The sequence below is a fragment of the Mus caroli genome, unplaced genomic scaffold (genome assembly GCF_978045245.1).
Source record: "Mus caroli unplaced genomic scaffold, Mus_caroli_1 scaffold_14, whole genome shotgun sequence".
Classification (NCBI taxonomy): domain Eukaryota; kingdom Metazoa; phylum Chordata; class Mammalia; order Rodentia; family Muridae; genus Mus; species Mus caroli.
In genome coordinates this window covers 83401226-83422721 of record NW_028227269.1, presented here as the reverse complement: position 1 = coordinate 83422721, position 21496 = coordinate 83401226, and the positions used below count along the sequence as shown (strand labels likewise).

Below are 21496 nucleotides of genomic sequence, written 5' to 3'. Positions count from 1 at the left end.
CCCAAGACAACAACAAAGCCCCAGGAAATGATTTCCCCTTGTAAGTGGGCAATCTTGGGTATTTCCTCACAGGAATGGGAGGCTGAAGAGCGTACATGGCCACTGTAGGGGCTGATGTTTGCTCTGTGAGGTGAAATGAAGAGGCAGTCCTGAAGACCTCTTGGAGATGAATACTCTAGGTGGAGAGATGAGTCGTCGCAATGGATCAAACGTTTGCCAAGCAGAGACTGTGAGGGTACTGTGTAATGAATACTGAGCAGGAGTAAATTCAGATTGGTCAGAAAACCAACTGGGCAGGGAGGACTCCGTAGGCCAGTGTCAAGTATTGAGACTTTCTAATCCAGTTAGGTATTACTTAGGGTTCTGGGAAGGGAGAGGCTGGTATGGGAAGTTGTAATTGGTGCCTTTACAGGCTCTTTCATCCTGTCTGCTTAGGAGCCAGTAGGCTGTGAAAACACTTTCAGGAAAACCATATATGCCTAGCCTTTTAGGCTTTGGGGCATGGGACACAGGGAATAAGGTTAATTTAGGTGGGAGGCAACGGACATCCCTGTCCCCTTCAATACAAGAAGGTGTGAGAACCCGGCCCAGCAGGGCTCAAAGGCTCATGCAGCCCTTGGGGAAATTCTCCAAGGAATGAGGGGTAGGAGTTCAAAGAGTGAACTGTGGGCCAGAGGCCACTGGCCTGGGTTTTATTTCCATCTTTAGCAATACTCTCCTTTAGTCACCTTATAAAAGAGACTCCATGCCTACCTTTGTAAAAAAGAGTACACCTCTTCCAGCGGGCAGCCACCATCACCATAGGCCCAGGCCAAGGTTTGGCGCCACAGGAAGCAGATTAAGATCTAGGCTCTAAGCAGGTTGGCAGAGTGTGTCACTACAAAACACGGTTGCCAAGGGTGAGACCAGCTCCACCAGGGGGCGCGCGCCCCAAGTTGACCTTCCCCATAGGCAACCGGCTCTTGGGAGCTGCCCCAGGGACACCTGCATTCTCGCCTAGCGCCCCCAGCGGTCAGAGGTGGAAGCAACGAGACCAGGCGCGCATGCCTCGGGCTCGGTCCCCATTACTCTGGTCTGGGTACCTTCCCCAGCTTCCTTCAGGCCCGCGAAGCAGTCTTGTTCATCTGAGTCCGTGAGTTCAGGAACAGAAAATACATCCAGGACAGGTGGACAACTTGAGTTTGCCCAGGACAGGAAAAAGGCAGCTCAGGTGCGCTGGTCCAGGCAGACGCCATCTGTCTTTCCAGTCCCCGGGTCTGCCCTGTCGCCCGCAGCTCCTCACGGGTTAATCCCCTCGCCGCCCGCTCGCTTCTCGGTGCCAAAGAGGGTGTTGCTGGAATTCTTGTCTCCCGTAATAAGGGGGCCGAGCTGTCCCTCCAAGGAGGGGGGCATGGCGTGGATAAAAGAGACGAAAAGGCAGGGGGCGGTTTCCAAAAATAAAACCCTCCGGTTCCCCTTCAGACGGCGGCAGTGCGGGAGCGAAGGTGCGGCGGACTCGGGCTCGGTGCGCAGCCCGGGCAGCTCACGCCATACAGCCCGTGCCTAGGAACCCCCGTACCCCCAAACGGCTGTTTCAGAGGTCTCCTAGACGGGAAGGGGCAAGCCGCCAGGCGGGTCTGTGGAGCGTATGATGGAGAGCACCTCCCCGCGAGGTCTCCGGTGCCCACAGCTCTGCAGCCACTCTGGCGCCATGAGGGCGCCGACCACCGCTCGCTGCTCCGGATGCATCCAACGGGTGCGTTGGAGGGGCTTTCTGCCACTTGTCCTGGCTGTCTTGATGGGGACAAGTCATGCCCAACGGGATTCCATAGGGAGATACGAACCAGCTAGCAGGGATGCGAACCGGTTGTGGCACCCCGTGGGCAGCCACCCCGCATCGGCTGCAGCCAAGGTGTACAGTCTGTTCCGAGAGTCTGACGCGCCGGTCCCCGGCTTGTCGCCCTCTGAGTGGAACCAGCGGGGCCAGGGGAACCCTGGAAGGCTCGCAGAGGCCGAGGCCAGGAGGCCGCCCCGAACCCAGCAGCTGCGTCGAGTCCAGCCACCTGTCCAGACTCGGAGAAGCCATCCCCGGGGCCAGCAGCAGCTAGCAGCCCGGGCTGCACCTTCTGTCGTGCGCCTGGAGACCCCTCAGCGACCCGCGGCTGCCCCACGGCGAGGGCGGCTCACCGGGTGAGCACTGAAGAGGGGCTGGGGCTGGGGGCAGGGTGGAGCAAAGGGATGCGGGTATCCCGGACGGTTACGCCTTCAGTGGAGTGCCGGTCCTATCCCATTGTCCTCAGTAACTGCTAGAGAAACCGCTCCGAGGTTCCGAAACCGGGGCTAGGACCAGCTTTCAAAAAGTTATTTGGGGGGAAAATAAATCTACACCAGTTCTCCCGGAACCCCGACGTTAAGCTCGTGTGCGTTTCTAACTCATTCTGTGCTGAGCTAACGAGCTCTCGCAGTGGCTGGGTGGGCGCTCTGGGTTCTTGAGGCCCAGAGAAGGATAAACTGGCTCCGGGCGCCAGTAGGTGGAGGATCTGGGCGGGGGGAGTGGGGACACCAGGGCGCGAAGACAGACGCATCTCCCAGGAAGGGGCTGACAGGGAAGCAGGCGCGCCAAGACAAGTGTATGGTCCAGGCTCAGGTCTGCTGAGACACGCAGAGGGCTTAGGCATGGGTTTAGGAGCTCTGTGAAAGAGAAGGCTGCCCTGACCTGTGCGAGGGACTGGGTCTGTGTGTTCCAGGAAGTCTAGATGTCAGCGTTGTTTGCACACTTTGAAAAGCCACGCCTCGCCCCAACTCTTCAACTTATTATTTTGCACCACTCGCTGCGGGTTCTGGACTCTGTTATCACAGGAGGTCCTCTCCTTGCCCCAACAACGCCTTGCCCAGGATTTAATGAGTTGGGGACCTCTCCTGAGTACCCAAGTGTCTCTGGAGTGAAGGCACAGGAGTCTGGCAATGCCAGACTGGGCAGGGTGCAATTGGTTAGTCTTGGAGGGCTTTGGCAGCCCTTGGCCTGAGTCTGGTTTACCTGTCCCTTGTAGTTCCAGGTAGCAGTCCCGTTGCGTGTACGCCTAGTCCCACTACAGAGGATCTTCTGCCTCCTGCTCTGCACACATACTCTTCTCTTGCCTGCAACAGTCTTCTGTATCTTAGCAGAGTTCACCATGTCTCATCCCTTCTGCGCCCTCATTCAGCTTTATGCTTTCTTATAGCATTTATCCCCCCTCACGTATTTCTATTTCTATGTATGTGCTCAGACTGCATGATTACATGTGCTGAGCATGGGAGAGGGCGCGGGGACCCACAGAATACAAAACCTGCTGGAGGGCAAGCCAATGTCTTAAAATCAAGTTGGAGGCACGAGCAGTATGTGCTGGTGAATGTGTTTCTAAAAGCACAGGACAATTCTGTCAAGGGCAATGGAGCAGTACAATGTAGTGAAGAGGGTCAGGGAAGAGACACTGACCTGGGGCCCTAGAGCATAGACGAGGAAGGAGAGGGCCAGAGTGGCACATCTGGAGATGAGGCTGCCATGCAGGCTTAACTCAGAACTAGGGCTTTTCACCATAAGCTTTTGTGCCTGGTATAGGGGAGCCGGGGGCTGAGGCTGAGATGAAGTCTGGCTGTCATGGGGAGTGGATGGTTATGCTGCAGGCTTGTGCGTGCTTGTGTGTGTGTGTGTGTGTGTGTGTGTGTGTGTGTGTGTGTGCGCGCGCGCGCATGCGCATTGCAAGGTGCTGTTAGAAGTCAGAAAGTGAAGCAAAGCAGACTGTCACTAGGACAAAGCTGACAGCAGTGACCAGGTGTGTAAGTTATGGGCACCTGCTAGATACACAGATGCATTCCTGTGCTGGAGTTGGAGCCTCAGTTTTGTCTCCTGCAGCTTTGGTAGATAGATGTTGAGTTCTTCTGTCATCCCATTCATCTCTTGGGAAGGGGTCCAAGTGACAAAATTACTCCTTAACTTCCTCAATCCAGGTCGATTCTGGCCATCGTGTGCAGGTCAGATCTAGGGAATCAAGTGCCATCTGCTGGTAGAATATAGAACTACAGTTGCTAATTGAGGTTTGGGGTTTTTTTTGTTGTTGTTGTTTGGTTGGGTTTTTTTTGTTTTTTGTTTTGAGTTTTTGTTTTTTGTTTTTTTTTGGTGTTTTTTCTTTTGGATGTGTGTGTGTGTGTGTGTGTGTGTTGCTATGTTCTGTTTTGTGGAACTCCTTTAATATGCACTATTATGAAAACCCTAGCAGTAGATAAATAGACAAACTGCCAGGTGATGGTGATGCACACCTTTAATCTCAGCATTCTGAAGGCAGAGGCAGGCAGATCTCTGAGTTTTAGAGTAGTCTGGTCTACAGAGCAAGTTCTAGGATACCTAGAGCTACACAGAGAAACCCTGTCTGGAAAAACAAAAACAGTAACAGCAATAAAACCAAAAGAAAGAGAGAAAGAGAGAAAGAGAGAAAGAGAGAAAGAGAGAAAGAAAGAAAGAAAGAAAGAAAGAAAGAAAGAAAGAAAGAAAGAAAGGAAGAAAAAAGAGACAGACACAAAAATCTTTTCCTTATAGAATTGTTAATGTACTGGAGATGAAAAAAATACATGTGTCAGACATTGTGCTAAATGTCTCAGGGGCAGTCGTGAGCAGTGTAGCTGTATACTACAATCTATAGGGGACTTATTGATTCCAGTACTGTCTTAGTCAGGGTTTTTGTTCCTGGACAAAACATCATGACCAAGAAGCAAGTTGGGGAGGAAAGGGTTTATTCAGCTTACACTTCCAAATTGCTGTTCACCACCAAGGACTGGAACTCAAGCAGTGCATGGAGGAGGAGCTGATGCAGAAGCCATGAAGGGATGTTCCTCACTGGCTTCCTTCCCCTGGCTTGCTCAGCCTGCTCTCTTATAGAACCAGGACTACCAGCCCAGAGATGGCACCACCCACAAGGGGCCTTTCCCCCTTGATCACTAATTGAGAAAATGCCTTACAGTTGGATCTCATGGAGGCATTTCCTCAACTGAAGCTCCTTTCTCTGTGATAACTCCAGCTGTGTCAAGTTGACACAAAACTAGCCAGTACAAGTACTTAGTGTTTCTTGACTATCGTAATATTTTGTTCATATTTTCTTGTTCTCGCTCCTTCCACCAAGTGAGTTCCAGGGATTGAGCTCAGGCTGGAAGGCTTGGCCAGTGCTTTTGTCTGATGAGCCACCTTGCCAGCTTCTTCTCTTTGTCAATACATCATTTCAGCAACAGGACTCCGTGTTATATCTTTTGATGTAAATTATGAAACTATGCATGAATACCAAAAGGCATTGGAGATAGCAGGGCTCACAAGTTAGTTTACTTTCATTTTTTTCTTCTCTCATATATTACAGCCCAACCGCAATTCCCCTTCCTCTTCCTCTGCCAGTCCCTCCAAGCCCAGGTCCTCTTCATTTTCTTTCAGAAAAGGGCAGACTTCCCATGCATACCAGCCCAACATGGCATATCACATCAAAGTTGCAATAAGACTAGAGTTGAGATTTCTTCTTTAAGTTTGCCTCCCCTTTTCCCTAGCCAACCATCACTTGGATTTAAATATTTCCAACATGTATTTTATGCTATTGCAACAGATGCAAATATCCATAAAATATACAATGTTGTCTTTCATATCTTAAACTTAGACAAGGGGTAGCATATTGTATTCCGTTACAGTGTTTTCCCTTCCTTATTAGGAATTTGAGATTTAACTATGATAATATACAACTCAAGTTTATTCGTTTTAACTGGTGTATATTGTTCCTTTGTCTAAATATCCCACAGTTTATTTATCCATCCTCCTCTTTCTGGATGTCTTACATTTTTTTATCATTATGAACAAAACCTGACTCATTCTCCTGCATAAATAAATCCATTATTAAAAGGAAACTTTGCATTATTATTGCTAGTTAAAAGTAGTACAAGGAGAGCAAGGAAATGTAAGGAATTTTGAAATAAAAAAAGTTTTTCAGTTCTGGTCAGCCACCACCCATTGTCTTGGAAGCTGAACTTCGTGCCCTGTGCATGAAGTATGGAGAAACCAACTGGGTGTGTCCAGTGGCAGGACCCAGCCTCAGATGGAGACCTGCTCACTAGCCTACATAGATGAGGAAAACTATGGGATGCGAAATCACTTCCTTGCCGTGTGAATCAGTCCTGCTGAGGTGTAAACCTAACACCCCCTTTCCTACCTTTGGCAATGCTCAGCCCACTTCCAAGGGAGCCCTGGGCTGGATGAATAGAAGGAGCATCGGATAGGTACCACACTTTACGGCACTGTGTTAGCCTACAGAGGCAACGAGAAAAAGGAAAGAACATTCAAGATACTCAAGATGGAGGTAGACTGCAGTGGCATGAGCCACCACTACTAAATGATGTGTGAGTGTGACAATGAGTGGGGGGGAGGGGCAGACACTCGTCAGCAGAGCTTTCCACAAAGGAGATCATGTCTGATATGGAAGTCTGGGATTATGCAGGCTTCTTATAGCATAGACACAGGCTATTACCTCCCAGAGGCTCTCCTGGCTGGGCCTTACAATATCCTCAGAGATGCCCATTAAGTATCTGAGCCTCCTTTAAGTACCCCTCCAGCCAGCCCATCCTGCCACATGTGCTGGCAGCCTTTGATTCTGGCCAGTTTCTGCTCTGACCGTGACATCCCTTAGGACTCCTCTATAGGCAGTCAGGGAAGACCTGGCTGTTGACCATCTTAGCTGCAAAGCCATCCCGAGGGTATCTGGGTAGATGGGTGGCTTGATGGGGGTCTCTTTGGGTAGGAGGTATGGTATGATTTCCCACCCAAGTAGGCTCCTGGGTCTGTGCTAGGTTTGCACAGGTGCTATTTCTCAGAAAACTCCCAGGGTGTGCAGCCTGTTTTCTTTCCAAGACTTTTTCAGCCCACTAAGAGGCCTGGTCACTAACAATGGGTAGTGACTTCCAAATAACTGGACTGCATTCCTCTTCTACCCTGGTATACGCTGGAAAGCCCTGGGAGGGTGGGTGGGGGAAAGTCTCTCCCTGGAGCCCAGTGACGTGGGCCTTGACTGGGAGAACATTAGGAATTCGGGATGGTGCTGGAGGTGGCCAGCAAGGCAGAGCTCTTGGCCAGAGGGGCATTCTGAAGGCTCCCTGGGAGGCCCGTGCCCCCATAAGGTTGGAACCAAGAGCCAGGAGTGGGCCTCAGCCTTTGCAGGCTTTAGGAATTTATTTTGAATTCTTCTTATGACTCCCACAACCGCACAAGCTTTGGGGTCCACTCAAATGTCAAACAATCTCCTAAGCGGCACCAGATGCTTGTCATCTTGGCCCCAAGGATCCCAGGAATGGCCGCCCACACCAGCCCCTGTCCCCCCTCCCCTCCCCCATAAGTCTGTTCCTCATGACTGGGCCCAGGGAGGTAGAGCCAGCCTTGCCTGTCCTGACTCCAGAAGTCTGACCCAAGAAGTGTTCTTCAGCACCCTCCTTCTTGGGAGTGTCCTTTGTCTGGTTGTTGGGGTTGACAGGTGGAGAGCTTGGGTCAGAAACCTACAGTGCTGGCGGCTCTCACCAGACACCTGAGAACAACATCTGGGCAAGTAGAGTGAGCATCCCACTAAGACCAAAAGCTAAGATCTCATGAAGGTGTCAGGGCTGGGTGCATCCACCCATAAACTGCATTCCATTGGCCTTCCCAAGGGGAAAGGGTGCTTGTCAGGCAGAGGTCGCTTAGTTGTGTGCCCTCTTCCTGTCAGCTGTCACCGTGGAAGCCGTTTTGTTTTGTTGTTGTTGTTGTTGTTTTGGTTTTTCGAGACAAGGTTTCTCTGTGTAGCCCTGGCTGTCCTGGAACTCCCTCTATAGACCAGGCTGGCCTCGAACTCAGAAATCTGCCTGCCTCTGCCTCCCAAGTGCTGGGATTAAAGGCGTGCCATCACGCCTGGCTCTGGAAGCCTTTCTTGAACAGTGACCTGAGAGCCCTGTTTCTTCAGTCTCCTGCTTAGCCCTCAGTCTGACTACATATGGGCCTGCCCAAGTCTACCTCCTGGTCTGAATTCATGGGAAGGTGACACACATATATCCCTAAAACGATATTTATATGTAATGTCTCTGCAGTTGTCGGCATCTACAGGCAAGGAGCATGCTGTGTGGGTTTGGGTGAGAGGCATTGTAGGCTTGGGGTCTGGCTTAGAGTTCAGCCCGCTCAGCATATTTTGTTTTGTTTTTGGTGTTCTGGATAGAACCCAGGGCCTTCAGGCTCTCTCTCTCTCTCTCTCTCTCTCTCTCTCTCTCTCTCTCTCTCTCTCTCGCTCTCTCGCTCTCACTCTCGCTCTCACTCTCGCTCTCTCGCTCTCTCTCTCTCACTGAGATACCCACTAGCCTGCCAACCTAGATTTTTTTTGGAATTGGGCTCTGGTACTCAATGGTTATGTGGCTTTGGCAAATGACGGAACCTCTATGAACTTGTTTACCACCTTGTCCCTGTTACTTTCTGTGTGCGTGCGTGTGTGCTTGTGTGTGTGTGTGTGTGTGTGTGCATGTGTATCTCTCTGTGTGTCTCTCTGTGTGTGTCTGTGTATGTTTTATTGTTTGAGATGAGGTCTCAATACATAGCCTGGCTGGCCTAGAAACCCCCCCCCCCATCAGTATACCACCATGCTCTCCTCTGTATTGACTTCTCTGCTCTGGCTACTACACACCTTTTCTCAACAGGCAATCGGTGAAGCAGGCATTATCTCCATTGTGCAGATGGAAAGACAGAGGTCTTCCAGAGGCATACAGGGGGTGTTAGGGACAAGACTCAACTTTGGTCTTCATCACGTCATAGTCCTCATTCCCGGAGCAGGTGACCTCCCTGAGGAATGGGGACAGTCTTCCCAGCCTCCAAGTGTGTCCCCAAGCCCTGCCCAGAAAGGGCTGAATGGATAGTACCAGCTTTGAGCATCCTTTGTGTTAACTTTGCCCCGGTGACTCCACAGGAGAAATGTCTGCGGGGGACAGTGCTGCCCAGGATGGACAACATCAAACAGCACCAACCACTGTATCAAACGTGAGTCCCTTATGTCCCATCCATCCCTCTCGCTCCTGAGATAGACCTGGGTGAGGACTCCAGGACATGGAGCAGACGTGACTCCCTTGGCTTCTGCCTCCAAGGAGGTCTCCAGAGTAGAGGGGAAGGGAGATTTAAAGATGCCTCCAAAAAAAGAAACTATTCTCTAAGCAGATTCCTGTTTGTCTTTTAAACTTCTTGCAGTTCCTTTTTAAGACCCACTGTGTTGGTGCCCTTGATTTTGGTCTGCAGAATAAGCCTCTGGGGGCATCGTTCTTAGCGTGAGCTATGACTCCACCTCTGCCCTGGCCCCTGGCTCCCAGTCCCAAGATATCAGGCTGGCATGGTTCTGGGATGATCTGGTAAGGCTCTGAGTCTGTGCCTGGAAGAGCCTTCACTCAGATACTCTGAAGCCTGCCAAGCGATCTTAAATGTGGGGAAAGAAAGACTTCCTCTTAGCTATGTCAAGATCAAGGATGGAGGCAGGAAGCATCATGGGCTCTAGGCTCATCCTTTTCCCAGGAGTTGGGAGAGCCATGACCCATGCCACTGTTAGTGTCAGAGGCAATGCCCATACAGCACTCATTTTACACAAAGTGTGCTGAACCTTCCCACTTGGTGGGTGGGTGAAGAAACTGAGTCAGGTGACGGCAGAAGTCAGACAACCTGACTCAAGGATGCTTCTTACACTTGCTACCACGTCTCTGATCCTGAGTGTCACATGGCTTGGGAACACCGGGGGATAGCAGTGTGCTTCCTGGAGACGCTGCTGCTAGCTAAGAGTTGGGTGTCGTCACAAGAATTATCACAGTCAAGCTTCTCTATGTGGATTTCCTTGCCCTCCACCTTTGAGGAAACTAAGGCTTTGGTTGGGAGCTGTGGCCGAGGATGGCGTGCCACACATGCTGGGGCATATCCCTGGCCCATGACTTCTCAACAGTAGCTGAGGCTGGCATTTCCTGCAGGTAGTGTAGGGTCTGGGCATCACCGAAAACTCCTGGGATCTTCCTCCTTTGCTCCCCACGGCCTCCTCTTGGGCCTACATCAGCTCTCTAGGACCTCTGCCCCATTGCCCACCCTACCTCCGCCCCCATAGCTGCTATTGCCTCTGCCAGGCCCAAGCCTTATCACTTCTTCCATCAAGGATACACAAAGGCCCTTTACACGTGAGAGCTTCACAGCTATGGGGTGTGACATGTGTGGCGTTCCCAACATGCTGGGTGCTCTTCTCTCCCTCCCAGTGTGTCTTGAGGTGGAGACGCCTCAGGCCGCATGGCCCCCGACCCCTCTGCTATCTCCGTACATAGAGCTCTAAGGACCTCCAGACAAAACCCCAGCAGCTCTCTTGCCTACATGTCCTTTCCAGGCTACCTGGGGGAATGGGACCATCAGGGTGCAGGTCCTCTGTAGCCGGCTAGAGGTCAGATTGAGAAGGAACCTGGGTCCTCATTTCTTCTTTTCTTTCCTTTTCTTTTTTTCTTTCCTTTTCTTTTTTCTTTGAGACAAGATCTCAGTTTGTAGCCTTGGCTAGTTTCAAATTCATGATCTTCCTGCTTTAGCTTCCCAAGTACAGTGATTAAAGAATAAAGAATATAGCTACAACTAAGTCTCCTCCTCCTCTTCTCATCTCCCTCCTCCTCCTCCTCCTCTTCTTCCTCCTCCTCATTAATGTGCTGGGTATTACACATAAGGCTGTGTTAGGCAGATATTCTATAATAGAACCACGTCCCCAGCCTTCACTCATATTTTCTTTTTTTTTTTTTTGATTTTTAATATTTTTATTACATATTTTCCTCAATTACATTTCCAATGCTATCCCAAAAGTCCCCCATAGCGCCCCCCACTTCCCTACCCACCCATTCCCATTCTTTTGGCCCTGGCATTCCCCTATATTGGGGCATATAAAGTTTGCAAGTCCAATGGGCCTCTCTTTCCATTGATGGCCGACTAGGCCATCTTTCGATACATATGCAGCTAGAGACAAGAGCTCCGGGGTTCTGGTTAGTACATCATGTTGTTCCAACAATAGGGTTGCAGATCCCTTTAGCTCCTTGGGTACTTTCTCTAGCTTCTCCATTGGGAGCCCTGTGATACATCCAATAGCTGACTGTGAACATCCACTCCTGTGTTTGCTAGGCCCCGGCATCGTCTCACAAGAGACAGCTATATTTGGGTCCTTTCAGCAAAATCTTGCTAGTGTATGCAATGGTGCACTTATATTTTCAAAGATGATCAAATGACCTTTGGAGAGGTGGTGACTTGCTCAGGGTCCCTCACGGCCTTAGGGGATAGTCTGGGACCAAACCAGCTCCAAGCTACTCCCTTGGGCAGAGGAAGCATGGAAGTGGGAGACCCTATCTCTATGCAAGGCAGGGACTATGGACTAGGCCATGATGCTGTCATTTTTAAAAGCACCATAGATGGCTGTAATTGTGGCTGAACGTCCCAAAGAAGAGTTCAGGGTCCACGGATGTTCCCACACATCTTCAGGGAACGCTACTGTAGGGGAAGACTCTGATGTAGATCTGAAGCAGGACTGGGACTACGGTTTCCCACAGTTCCCTGGGGCTGCTGATGCTTCAGGGCCAAGGACCACACTGAGACGCAGCACCCTGAGGACGGATTGTGAGGTTGGGGAAGAAGTTTGCTATGCTCCAGCGCGCTCAGCCTTTGCAGGGAGCCTCTGGCTGGTAGAGTGTTGCTGAGGCTAACTGGGACCGGGCAGCCTCACAGGGGGTAGGCTTGAAACCCAGATCCCTGAGGGGGTCTAGGCCTGGCCACACTCAGCCCTCCAGGCCTGCAGGCCTCCTAACTCACTCGCGATTTGCCAGTATTCTTCTTTGCCAGACTGTGGTTTCAGCGCTGGAAACTTGAGATCGGGTGATTGCAGAGCGTCTCTGATCGAGCACGCATGCGCCCTCGTGTCTCAGAGGCTGTGCAGGTAGCCACACCTCCATTATTTCTCTGTCCAGCCTGATTCTGCTTCACCACTCCCTAAAACCTGCCCCCTTACCCTTGGACAAGGCCGTAGGCTGGCAGCTCTTTGGAGAACCGGCCTTCGCTGCTTGAAGTGGGTTGCCCACTAAAGAGTTGTCTGGTGATTCGTTGGTCTCCGTGCTGTTTGCTTGTTTGCTATTTGGCGACTAATGAGCCTAATGAGAACCACGTGAGCACTGGGGTGTTGGCCCTGGATAACCGGGCCCAGGGCTGTGTAGAATGTGGTACTCTTGGCTGCTCACCCTGACAGCTGGCTCTCTGATTCCCCAGTGGCTTCTCACTGCCCTCTCCCCTCTACACAGCTGCCCTCAGGGGATGGGGGGAGATGCCATGCCAGAGAATGTTCAGGATTCTGCCCTAGCAACTTCATACACACGGGATGCCTTCCAGGCAGTTTGGGAGATGAGAATAGACACAGAGTGTATGACACCCTCCCATTTCAGTGTTGGTCCCCAAACCACATGGAGACTCAGTCCATCTTCTGGCTCCCTATATAAGAGGATTCAACGCATTGCCCAGGTGCGGAAATGCTGGTCCTGGCTCTGTTGCCGCCCCCCGCCCCCATTCCTGGTCTTTCTCTCTTCTCTCACAGAAACAATTCTAAGCCGTAACACACTTGCACCTCCCTGGCTAGCCTGCTTCCTCCTCCCAAAGTCACTAGAACTTGGGGAGCCGTGTGTCTCTGGCTGCCACATTGCTGTATCCCCAGTTCCTCCCTCTACCTTGGTGGGGTCTGGAATTGGGCCGTGGTTTCCTCCCTTGGTCTTGGTATCTGCCTTTTTTCTTTTCTGTGGCCTTGCCAGCTCTTCTGCATGATTCATGTGTTTATGTATTTGTGGAGGCAGATGACTGAGGGGGAAGGGCAATAGGATGTGAGACCGCTAGCCCTTTCTTTATAGCTGCTGATTTTCGGAGATCAGTCTTCTCACACCAGCTCACCCCTGTCTCTACCCAGCCGGGGAAGGGGCTGCAGACCCTCGCCCAGCCTTCCTATCTTATCTTGAAGACACAGAGTCTGGGTCCACTCTGGGGAGGACGGAACAATCTCCTGCAATGGCTGAGGAGGGAACCATCTCTAAATCATATCTCTTGCAGTGAGGTTCAAGGTTAAGAGAAGATTCTGGCACAGATCTAAGGAGATGCGTGTTTGAACCCCAGTTTTCCACCCTTGGACAAGTAACTAGCTCCCTTTTTAGTTAAGTCTCAGTCACACAGTGTATGACAGTTTATATAGGCTTGTCTTTGGGAATAGTAAGAATATAATCTATAATTCTTGCAGTATATCATAACCCCCTTTATATTACTGATTTTTACAAATCTTTTATAAAATTATTTTATTTATTTTTATTTTATGTGCATTGGTGTTTTGCCTGCCTGTGTGTCTGTGTGAGAGTTACAGACAGTTGTAAGCTGCCGTGTGGGTGTTGGGAATCGAACCCGGGTCCTCTGGAAAAGCAGTCAGTGCTCTTAACCGCTGACCCAAATCTCCAGACCTATATTACTGATTTGAATATAATGACTCTTGAGGCTAGATTTGATCTTTTATCCGCTTTGCAGATGAACTTGTATGGTTGTATAGTCAGGGAGTGGGGATTCATCAGTCTGTGTATGAATCCAATCTCCAGCAACCAAGGGCCAGGCACCAAGGGTTCAGACAGCCTGGCACATGGTTAGGCATTATGGTTTTTTGGAGCGCAGTCACCCAGAGCCAGTGCTAGAGACCTCTTGGTAGGAGTGTGGCTACAGAGGAGCTGTTCAAGCTCTCTGTGTCTCGGGTCCTCTGCTGTGTGCTGTGACTAGCCATAATTGCTTCCTTTGAGAGTCATCAGGAACACCTGAGGTCATTTAGGTTAAACATGTCACTCGTGGTCTTCTGTGTTCTTTAGGCTCTCTGTAAAGAGCCTTGGTTTTTTACTTTGATTTCTAAGGGCAGGATCTCTGTGCTGTTCCTGGCTAACCTGAGACATCCCTGCCTGTTGTCTAACTCCTGTTATCCCTCCCAGAATCCCAGGGGACTGGGGATGGGGTCCAGGGCGAGCATTTGCTCCCGACTCCTTGGTCCAGAGCCTCTGCATTGTGTGGCTGGCACTGAAACACTCTTCCTTCTTGTTCTTATCTCAGTCCTACAAGGGACCTTGTTTATTTTCTGGGCTCCATGTGGCTTCCCTAGTGGTGCCTGCCTGTGTCCACCCATGTCATACCTGCAGAAGGCTCACAAGTAGGAAGGCTCTAACTTTAGACCCAGAATCCCCTATGCAAAACCCTTGTTCCAACCACTTAATAGCATGGTAATGTTAGTCAACTTTATGAGCAATGTAAACCTCAGTTTCCCCATATTCCAGGGATGGTACCCATAATAGTAAGAAGAAGAGGCGATACAGAGAAAGCAGGCCTTGTCTTGTACACTGGCACTAGCCATGTTTACAGACACCCCCAGCCAGACTTCTCCCTTGACTTCCAGGCGCTTGAGTCTGCTGCCTACTCAGCATCTGCTGTGATTGCATCCCTGACTGTTCGTTCATATCTGCAGCCATCTCCTCTGGATGTCTGTAGGCGTCTACTGGCTGCTCTTTCTCTAACCCGTGAATGTGTCAGCTTACCTTCTGTTGTGAGGTCCCCAAATTAGTGGGCCTTCTAGCCTGGGCTCTTAACACTTACCCTGATTCACATAACTTGCCTGGCTTCTGGTATGTGCTTCCTCTTGTCTATAGCAAATGCCACTGTCTCTGGCTCTGCCTCCAGTCACTACCTAGCCTCTGTCATCATTCCAGTCTCTGCATCGTGCCTCCCTCCTCAGAGGAGCGGCCTCCAATCACTCTGCTTATAGCCGTCCCACATCAGTCTCATTTTTTTTTTTTTTCTGGATCTTGGTCCCTTAACTGCTACCTCCATATCTTCACATCCTGATTTTTGTTCTTCTGTTCCTTCCTCTATATGTTCTATCATACCCTCGTGATTAATTTGGAAGTTCCGTGAAGGAATGGACACAGCCTGTCTTCTTTACCATTCTACATAGGTGGTGAGTATTGGATGTACAACCATGCTCTAGAAAAGGACACAGCGGGCCGACGTTAATGGCTCCTGCATCCACAAGGTTAGGATTCAGTGATGGGAAGGTATCACTTGCCTCCATGCACTGCCATGGCCAGGAGGTACCAAGAGCAGATGGCTACCTGTCAATCATTGACAGCAAGCAAAAGTCAGTCTTGTTGCTGCTTTCCAAGAGGAGGCTCATCACAGGCTCCGCGCTCTGATGGCGCTTGTTCTGGTCATTATTCTCCTCCCTAGAGGCCCTGCTGAGACTGAAGTCACCAAAGCCCTGGTTTTCCTCAACCAAGTCAAGGTTGAGGGATGAATAGACCCCAAAGTCTCCTGTGTGCCTTCTGTGGCTGATGGGAACTGGGGCAGCTTTCTACCCCAGTCCCTGGCCCTCAGCCTCCAAGTGGGCCAGCATCTCAGCATTTGTTAAAGCAATTAACAGGGCCGTCCAGGCCTAGAGGCTGGGGCCAAAGTCTGACTCACACCTTCCCTTCCTCCCCTCCGGCCGCCAAACGGTAGAGGCCCACTTGGCCTGCCAGACAGCGTCTGCAGGGTGTGTGCAAGGGGCCAAAAATGGCATCTTTCTCTCATTAGAGGCTTTTATGTGAATACAACTGCTATTTTGGAGTCTAGTGCTTGGCGGGTCTCTGAGCCCCAGTGCTGTTTGCAGCAGTTCAGAGAGCAGCGGCCTAGCCCAGCTGTGGTGTGAGCAGGGGCAAGGCTCTGGAGCCTGTGGCCCTGACTTCTCTATAGCCTGGGGAGATCAGGCCCAAGATTCTGACAGATTATGTCCTCCTCCTAGGGCTTAGGTGGAAAGGGTGAGCCATAGAAGGTTCTGAGAGTTGTGTGAGTCAAAGATTCTTAGGGTCTCTGCCTTTAGACGCAAGGTGTTGCCCTCAACTCCATAAACACATTCCAAAGGAGAGGTGCCCAGGCAAGTGCTGTGAATGGCTGGAAAGTCTTCAGGGTGAGAACGAATTTAGTAGCGCAGAGGACAGGTTGTTAGAGACCCTGGAAGCAGAAAACAGGAAAAGCTGAGAGCTTGGCTGTGGGGGAGCTTTACCTTAAAGCCAGTGCCTCAGCTCACAGGTTGTAGAGAGAAGGCGGGGTGGGGGGGGGTCTCTGGGATCCAGAAGAGAGAAATGATGGCAAGAACTTTTATCTGGGGAGGTGGGGGTGTGAAGAGGGGGTTGTCTACGGTTGTACATACGCCTGCACATTAGCCTAAGCCTGGCTGATGGGAATGGGGTGTGGCTAAGACGTTCAAACCCCTACCCACTGCTGTCCTAAGCTTTGTGCTGTCCGCTAGACCGGTCAGTATGACGGGAATGTGGTATGTTTTGCCGTCCAATATGGTCACCACAAGCCACAGGTGACTAGTAAACACTTGCCATGTGGCTAGCGAGAACGAGGAGCTGAGTTTTAAACTTTATTACATCTCAATTCAAGCCGTTTGCACTTAAATAACCGCATACAGCTCCCGGCTACGGTACTGAATTACGCTGGACTGGTGGTTTTAGAGAGAGCGCGCGCAGAAGGTGTCCCCTGGCAGGAGCTGTATGTAAAGAAGGGAACCAGCAGCCTGTTTGCTGAGCAAGCATGAAGGTGGAGTGAAGTGTCTCAGAGAGGCGAGAAGCACCCAAGGTCTCACAGTCAGAGGTGGCTGAGCTGGCGCAAATCATAGCCGTCTGACCCCCAACTTCCTGACATTTCTACTAACAAGATCACCCAGGACCAGAGGAAGCTAGCGTCTGTTTATACTGTGAGAGCTGTTTCTAGAACCTTCCCCCAGGTCTGCTCTTTCTGAGATTGGTCTTCTTCCAAAAATAGGTGTTTTGTGTGGTAAGAGAATATGTCTTCGCCCAACTTTTGGAGCAGAATGGAGGTACTAGGGGCACAGCCAAAAAGGTGGGGTGTCCAGGAATAATGTTTCCATCCATTTCCTGCTTTCAAAGCAATTTCAGGAGAGTTTGTTTCCTTCCCTCTTTTGGCATCCTGCTAACTCTGTAGAGAGCTGAACTCTCCACGTACCTAATGTTGAGTGGAGAAGGGAGGGCCAGGGGAAGGTGGAAAAGGCAGGGTTCCAGAAGAGTCCAAATTATGAATGGCTGGAGAAGAAACAGCCTCTGGCTACACAAGTGCTGCCCTGTGAGGAGAGGTTTGATGTGCTCCTTCTAGTGAATCAAGCTCAGAGGGTGGAGGCAGGCCTGTGCTGGTAACTCTCTACCAGTAACTAACCAGAGAACCACTAGAGTCTTAGAACCTACATGGGGTTAGTTTCTCCAATGCAAATTGTAATCTCTCCACAACAAGCAAAATCAGATGTTTGAGCTGGGTATAAAAGTCCACAGCCAGGGTTGGAGAGATGGCTCAGCGGTTAAGGGCACTGACTGCCCTTCTTCCAGAGGTCCTCAGTTCAATTCCCAGCAACTACATGGTGGCTCAAAAACCATTTGTTTGTTTGTTTGTTTGTTTGTTTGTTTGTTTTTGAGACAGGGTTTCTCTATGTAGCCCTGGCTGTCCTGGAACTCACTCTGTAGACCAGGATGGCCTTGAACTCAGAAATCCACCTGCCTCTGCCTCCCAAGTGCTGGGATTAAAGGCGTGCACCACCACCGCCCAGCTCAAAAACCATTTGTAATGGGATCTAATGCCCTCTTCTGGCTTGTCTGATGATAGCTACAGTGTACATATATGTTAAAGTCCACAACCAGACAGTGGTGGCACACACCTTTAATCCCAGCATTTGGGAGGCAGAGGCAGGAGGATCTCTGTGAGTTTGAGGCCAACCTGGTCTACAGAGTAAGTTCCAGGACAGCCAGGGCTAAACAGTGAAATCCTGTCTGGAAATACAAAAACAAAACAAAACAAAACAACAGCAGCAGTAGCAGCAGCAGCAGCAGCAGCACAAGTCTACCAAGGTTGGGGTTTCTCTCTTCAGCAGTCTCAGCCCTGTCTGGAGCTGTTTGTCCATAGGTGCTTAGCATTTTACCTTTTGCTACTTGTAAAAAGCCCCTGCTACAAGCCAGGGGTTCTGAGCTGGCCTTTTGCTTTTGAAATCTGTGCTCATTTATTTCCCACTGTTCTCCTTTGAACACAGCCATTGCTCCCAGCTCTCATGGTGTCACTAGATTCCATGCATTGGTACAATATCAAAAAGGCCTGCAAGATGGCCCAGATGGTAAAGGCACTTGCCACACAAGCCTGATGACCCCAGTTTGTTTTCCAGAGCCCAATAAAGACAGAAGAGAAGTGACTCTGCAAAGGTGTCCTTTGACTTCCATACTTGCTTCCCCACCATCCCATATACATGCACACTGAACATAAATAAAAATAGAAACGAAAGAGCTGCATTAATGACCAGATTTTCATTTTTTCCAAATGGAGGAAATTGGGGGAATTAAAAAAGAATTGCCGAGCGGGGCGTGGTGGCGCACGCCTTTAATCCCAGCACTCGGGAGGCAGAGGCAGGCAGATTTCTGAGTTCGAGGCCAGCCTGGTCTACAAAGTGAGTGCCAGGGCTATACAGAGAAACCCTGTCTCGAAAAACCAAAAAAAAAAAAAAAAAAAAAAAAAAAAAAAAAAAAAAAGAATTGCCATATACTACCACCTTTAATTATAGACACCATTTTAGAGGCCGGGGCAATGACTTCAGGATAGAGTGCCAGCTGTGTAACATGAGGACCAGAGCTTAGTGTCCAGCACCAGCATAAATGCACGATGCTCTGACAGCCTGCATGCAAGCCCATGCGTCAGACAGGTGACTGGGCTAGCTGGAACACGATGGTGAGGTAGCCTAGCCACATGGTGAACTCTAGGTTTTAGTGGTGAGAACCCCTGCTTCATTCTAAGGTGGAATGTGATCAAGGAAAACACGCATTGTCATCCTCTGGCCTCCACATGCACATACCAGAACATACATGTGCACTCACCCACATGTGAACACACACATACATGCCAAAAGAAAATTTAAAAGAGCACACACACACACACACACACACAGTAAAAACTGTCATAACTTTCCTTTCCTTAGCTAGGCAATTGAGGCCACCATAGTGGTTCATTTTGGGTGCCTTTGTAGAAGAGAGAAAAAGGAGTTCATGATCCAGTCTCATAATACATGTGATTGGCTCAGAACAAACCAGACACTGCAGTCTGGTGATATATACAAAACAGGCTGATGAGATCTGGTCCGAAGCTCAGACCCTCCCTCAGCCAGCTGGGAACGGTCATCTTCCCAGGAAGGTGTTTATCTATCAACACAGCTGGCTGCTCTGGACGTCGTATGACTTTCTTTCATCTGTGATGATATAATAGACAGAGGAGATGATGTATCCAGTTTCCCTTCTGATTTCCCACTCCCCGTGAGCTGTTCATTGGACCAATCAAACACCTACACAGTTGAGAAAAGCCCTTCCACCAGGTGGGGCTTCCTCAGTAGCCTGCTCACATTTAGCTCTGTATCCTCCATGGTGTTGTCAAGACAGCCTTGGCGAAGAAGGCAGAACCAGAACTGAGTGGTGGAAAGAGATGCAGGGGCTTAGCTTGCCAGGCTGGGCGTCTCAGATTGGCAGAGAGTGAAAGATGTTATCGTTTACACCAAGGGTGGGTTGGGTCACCCTTGGGACGCAGAGCAGGAAGGGAGCGTAGAAGCTAAGCATCAAAAGCCACCTTTGAGGCAGGGGTCAGAGGTTGAGCTGCAAGACCCTCCTCTCATGCATACCAGGCTTTGGGTCTCTGCTGGATGGAAGGGGTGGGTCCACATAACTTCTCCATTCCTTAAGCAAAAACCAGACTCAAGATGCGCCCAGGGCGTGTCTGCCTTCCTCAGTGTTTGTCTGCTGAGCTGGCCCTAGCAGATAGTGTCTGTGGCTGAGATGGTGCTGGGGTGGGCCTGGGCAGGTGCTCATGTGGTAGCTAGTTATATTTGGACCGACGGACGATGGCTAGGCATTGGCCAAAATCTTGTGCTTGGCAGTTTTTGCTTGGGAAAGGGTTTGACTTACAATTCTCTGGAATTATCTGCTTACGTGGGGATCAGGGACCTGAAAGAAAGGGACACTGAGGCACCAAAGAAGATACCCTCACCTTAGGATCTAGCTCGTGGTCAGAATCCTTCAGTTGTTGTTTGAATAGGATTGATCCCCTCCATAGATTCATTTCTTTGAGTGCTCAGCCATCGGGAGTGGCGCTATTAGGAGGTGTGGCCTTATTGAGGGAGGTTTGGTCCTGTTGGAGGAAGTGCTTCACTGTGTAGGCGGGCTTTGAGGTCTCCTGGTACTCAGGCTCCACCCAGTGAGAAAGAGCACCTCCTCCTGGCTGACTGCAGAAGACAGTCTCCTCCTTTCTGTCTGTGGATCAAGATGTAGAACTCTCAGCTCCTTCTCCAGCACCCTTCTCCTGCAGCTGCCAAGCTTCCTGCCATGATGATAATGGACTGAACTTGTGAAACTGTAAGCCAGCCCCAATTAAATGCTTATGTTTATAAGAGTTACCTTGGTCCTGGTGTCTCTACACAGCAATAAAACCCAAACTAAGACACTCTCCTTACTACCCACTGATTGGGCAGCCTGGCCCTCGAATACCCTTGCTGGGCAGGATTTCCAACCATCTCATCCTGTGAACAACTGGTCAGCATCACTTACTTCAGGAAACTTCCCCTAACTGTCACTCTATCCTGCCTGAGTAATAGGCTCTGGCCAACATCACGCTTGTTGTGTGGACCTGTGTGTCCTTTCTGCACAAGTACATGAGAGACATTTCTATCATAGTTCAGACCTTGTGAGTGCTCTAAGAATACTTATCAAAGCAGGTGCATGAGCTGGCTGGCACACATCTTCCCTCATAATTTGAATTTTACCATGTGACTTTAGAAGGGCAAACAGGCCTGGAGCCTTCATCACCTACCAGGGCCAACCTGGGACAACCTGGAATGTGTAGTATTCCCAGGCCTGGGTTTCCAATGGTGCCTTTGGTGCATAGTTTGAAACCAACAGATTCTGTTGTCTTGTCCAAGACTGGACTCAGAGATGGTAGGAAAGAGTCGCACAAGTCATGCTGGGAGTTGGTGGGGAAGCATAAGGATGGGCTATTTGGGCAAAGATTTGAGTGCAGGCTCCATTATCTAGCTAGGTGACCTTAGGCAAGTCTCTTTATCTGCCTGACTTTCAGAGGCGTTGTGGGGAAGATAGGAATGATAAGCATTTCTGCTAAAGAGGACTGCAGAGAGGATTAAATGAGATTGTGACTATATCGGCACCCACTGGAGAGTAGCTGAAGAAAGATAATGTGACTGTGCTTTGTATGCTAGGAGCTCAACTGATCGCACTCCTAAGGGCCCACTGTACAAGTGGGGACAGAGAGGCACAACACGAAAACCCATCCACTGGATGCAGCAGTCACTGAAAGATGGGTCACCAGGGCAGGAGAGGTGAC

At 50.2% G+C, this 21496-nt stretch overlaps 1 protein-coding gene across 1 annotated transcript in view; it reads left to right on the top strand.

Annotated features, from left to right (window-relative positions):
* Nucleotides 1–236: 236 nt before the first annotated feature.
* Ltbp2 (latent transforming growth factor beta binding protein 2) overlaps nt 237–21496 on the top strand; it is a 97337-nt gene continuing 76077 nt past the window's right edge. The window contains exons 1-2 of the mRNA XM_021178731.3: nt 237–2169; nt 8955–9025. Of these exons, the coding sequence (XP_021034390.2) occupies nt 1628–2169; nt 8955–9025 (613 nt within the window). The 5' untranslated portion in view covers nt 237–1627. The remainder of the gene's footprint in view (nt 2170–8954; nt 9026–21496) is intronic.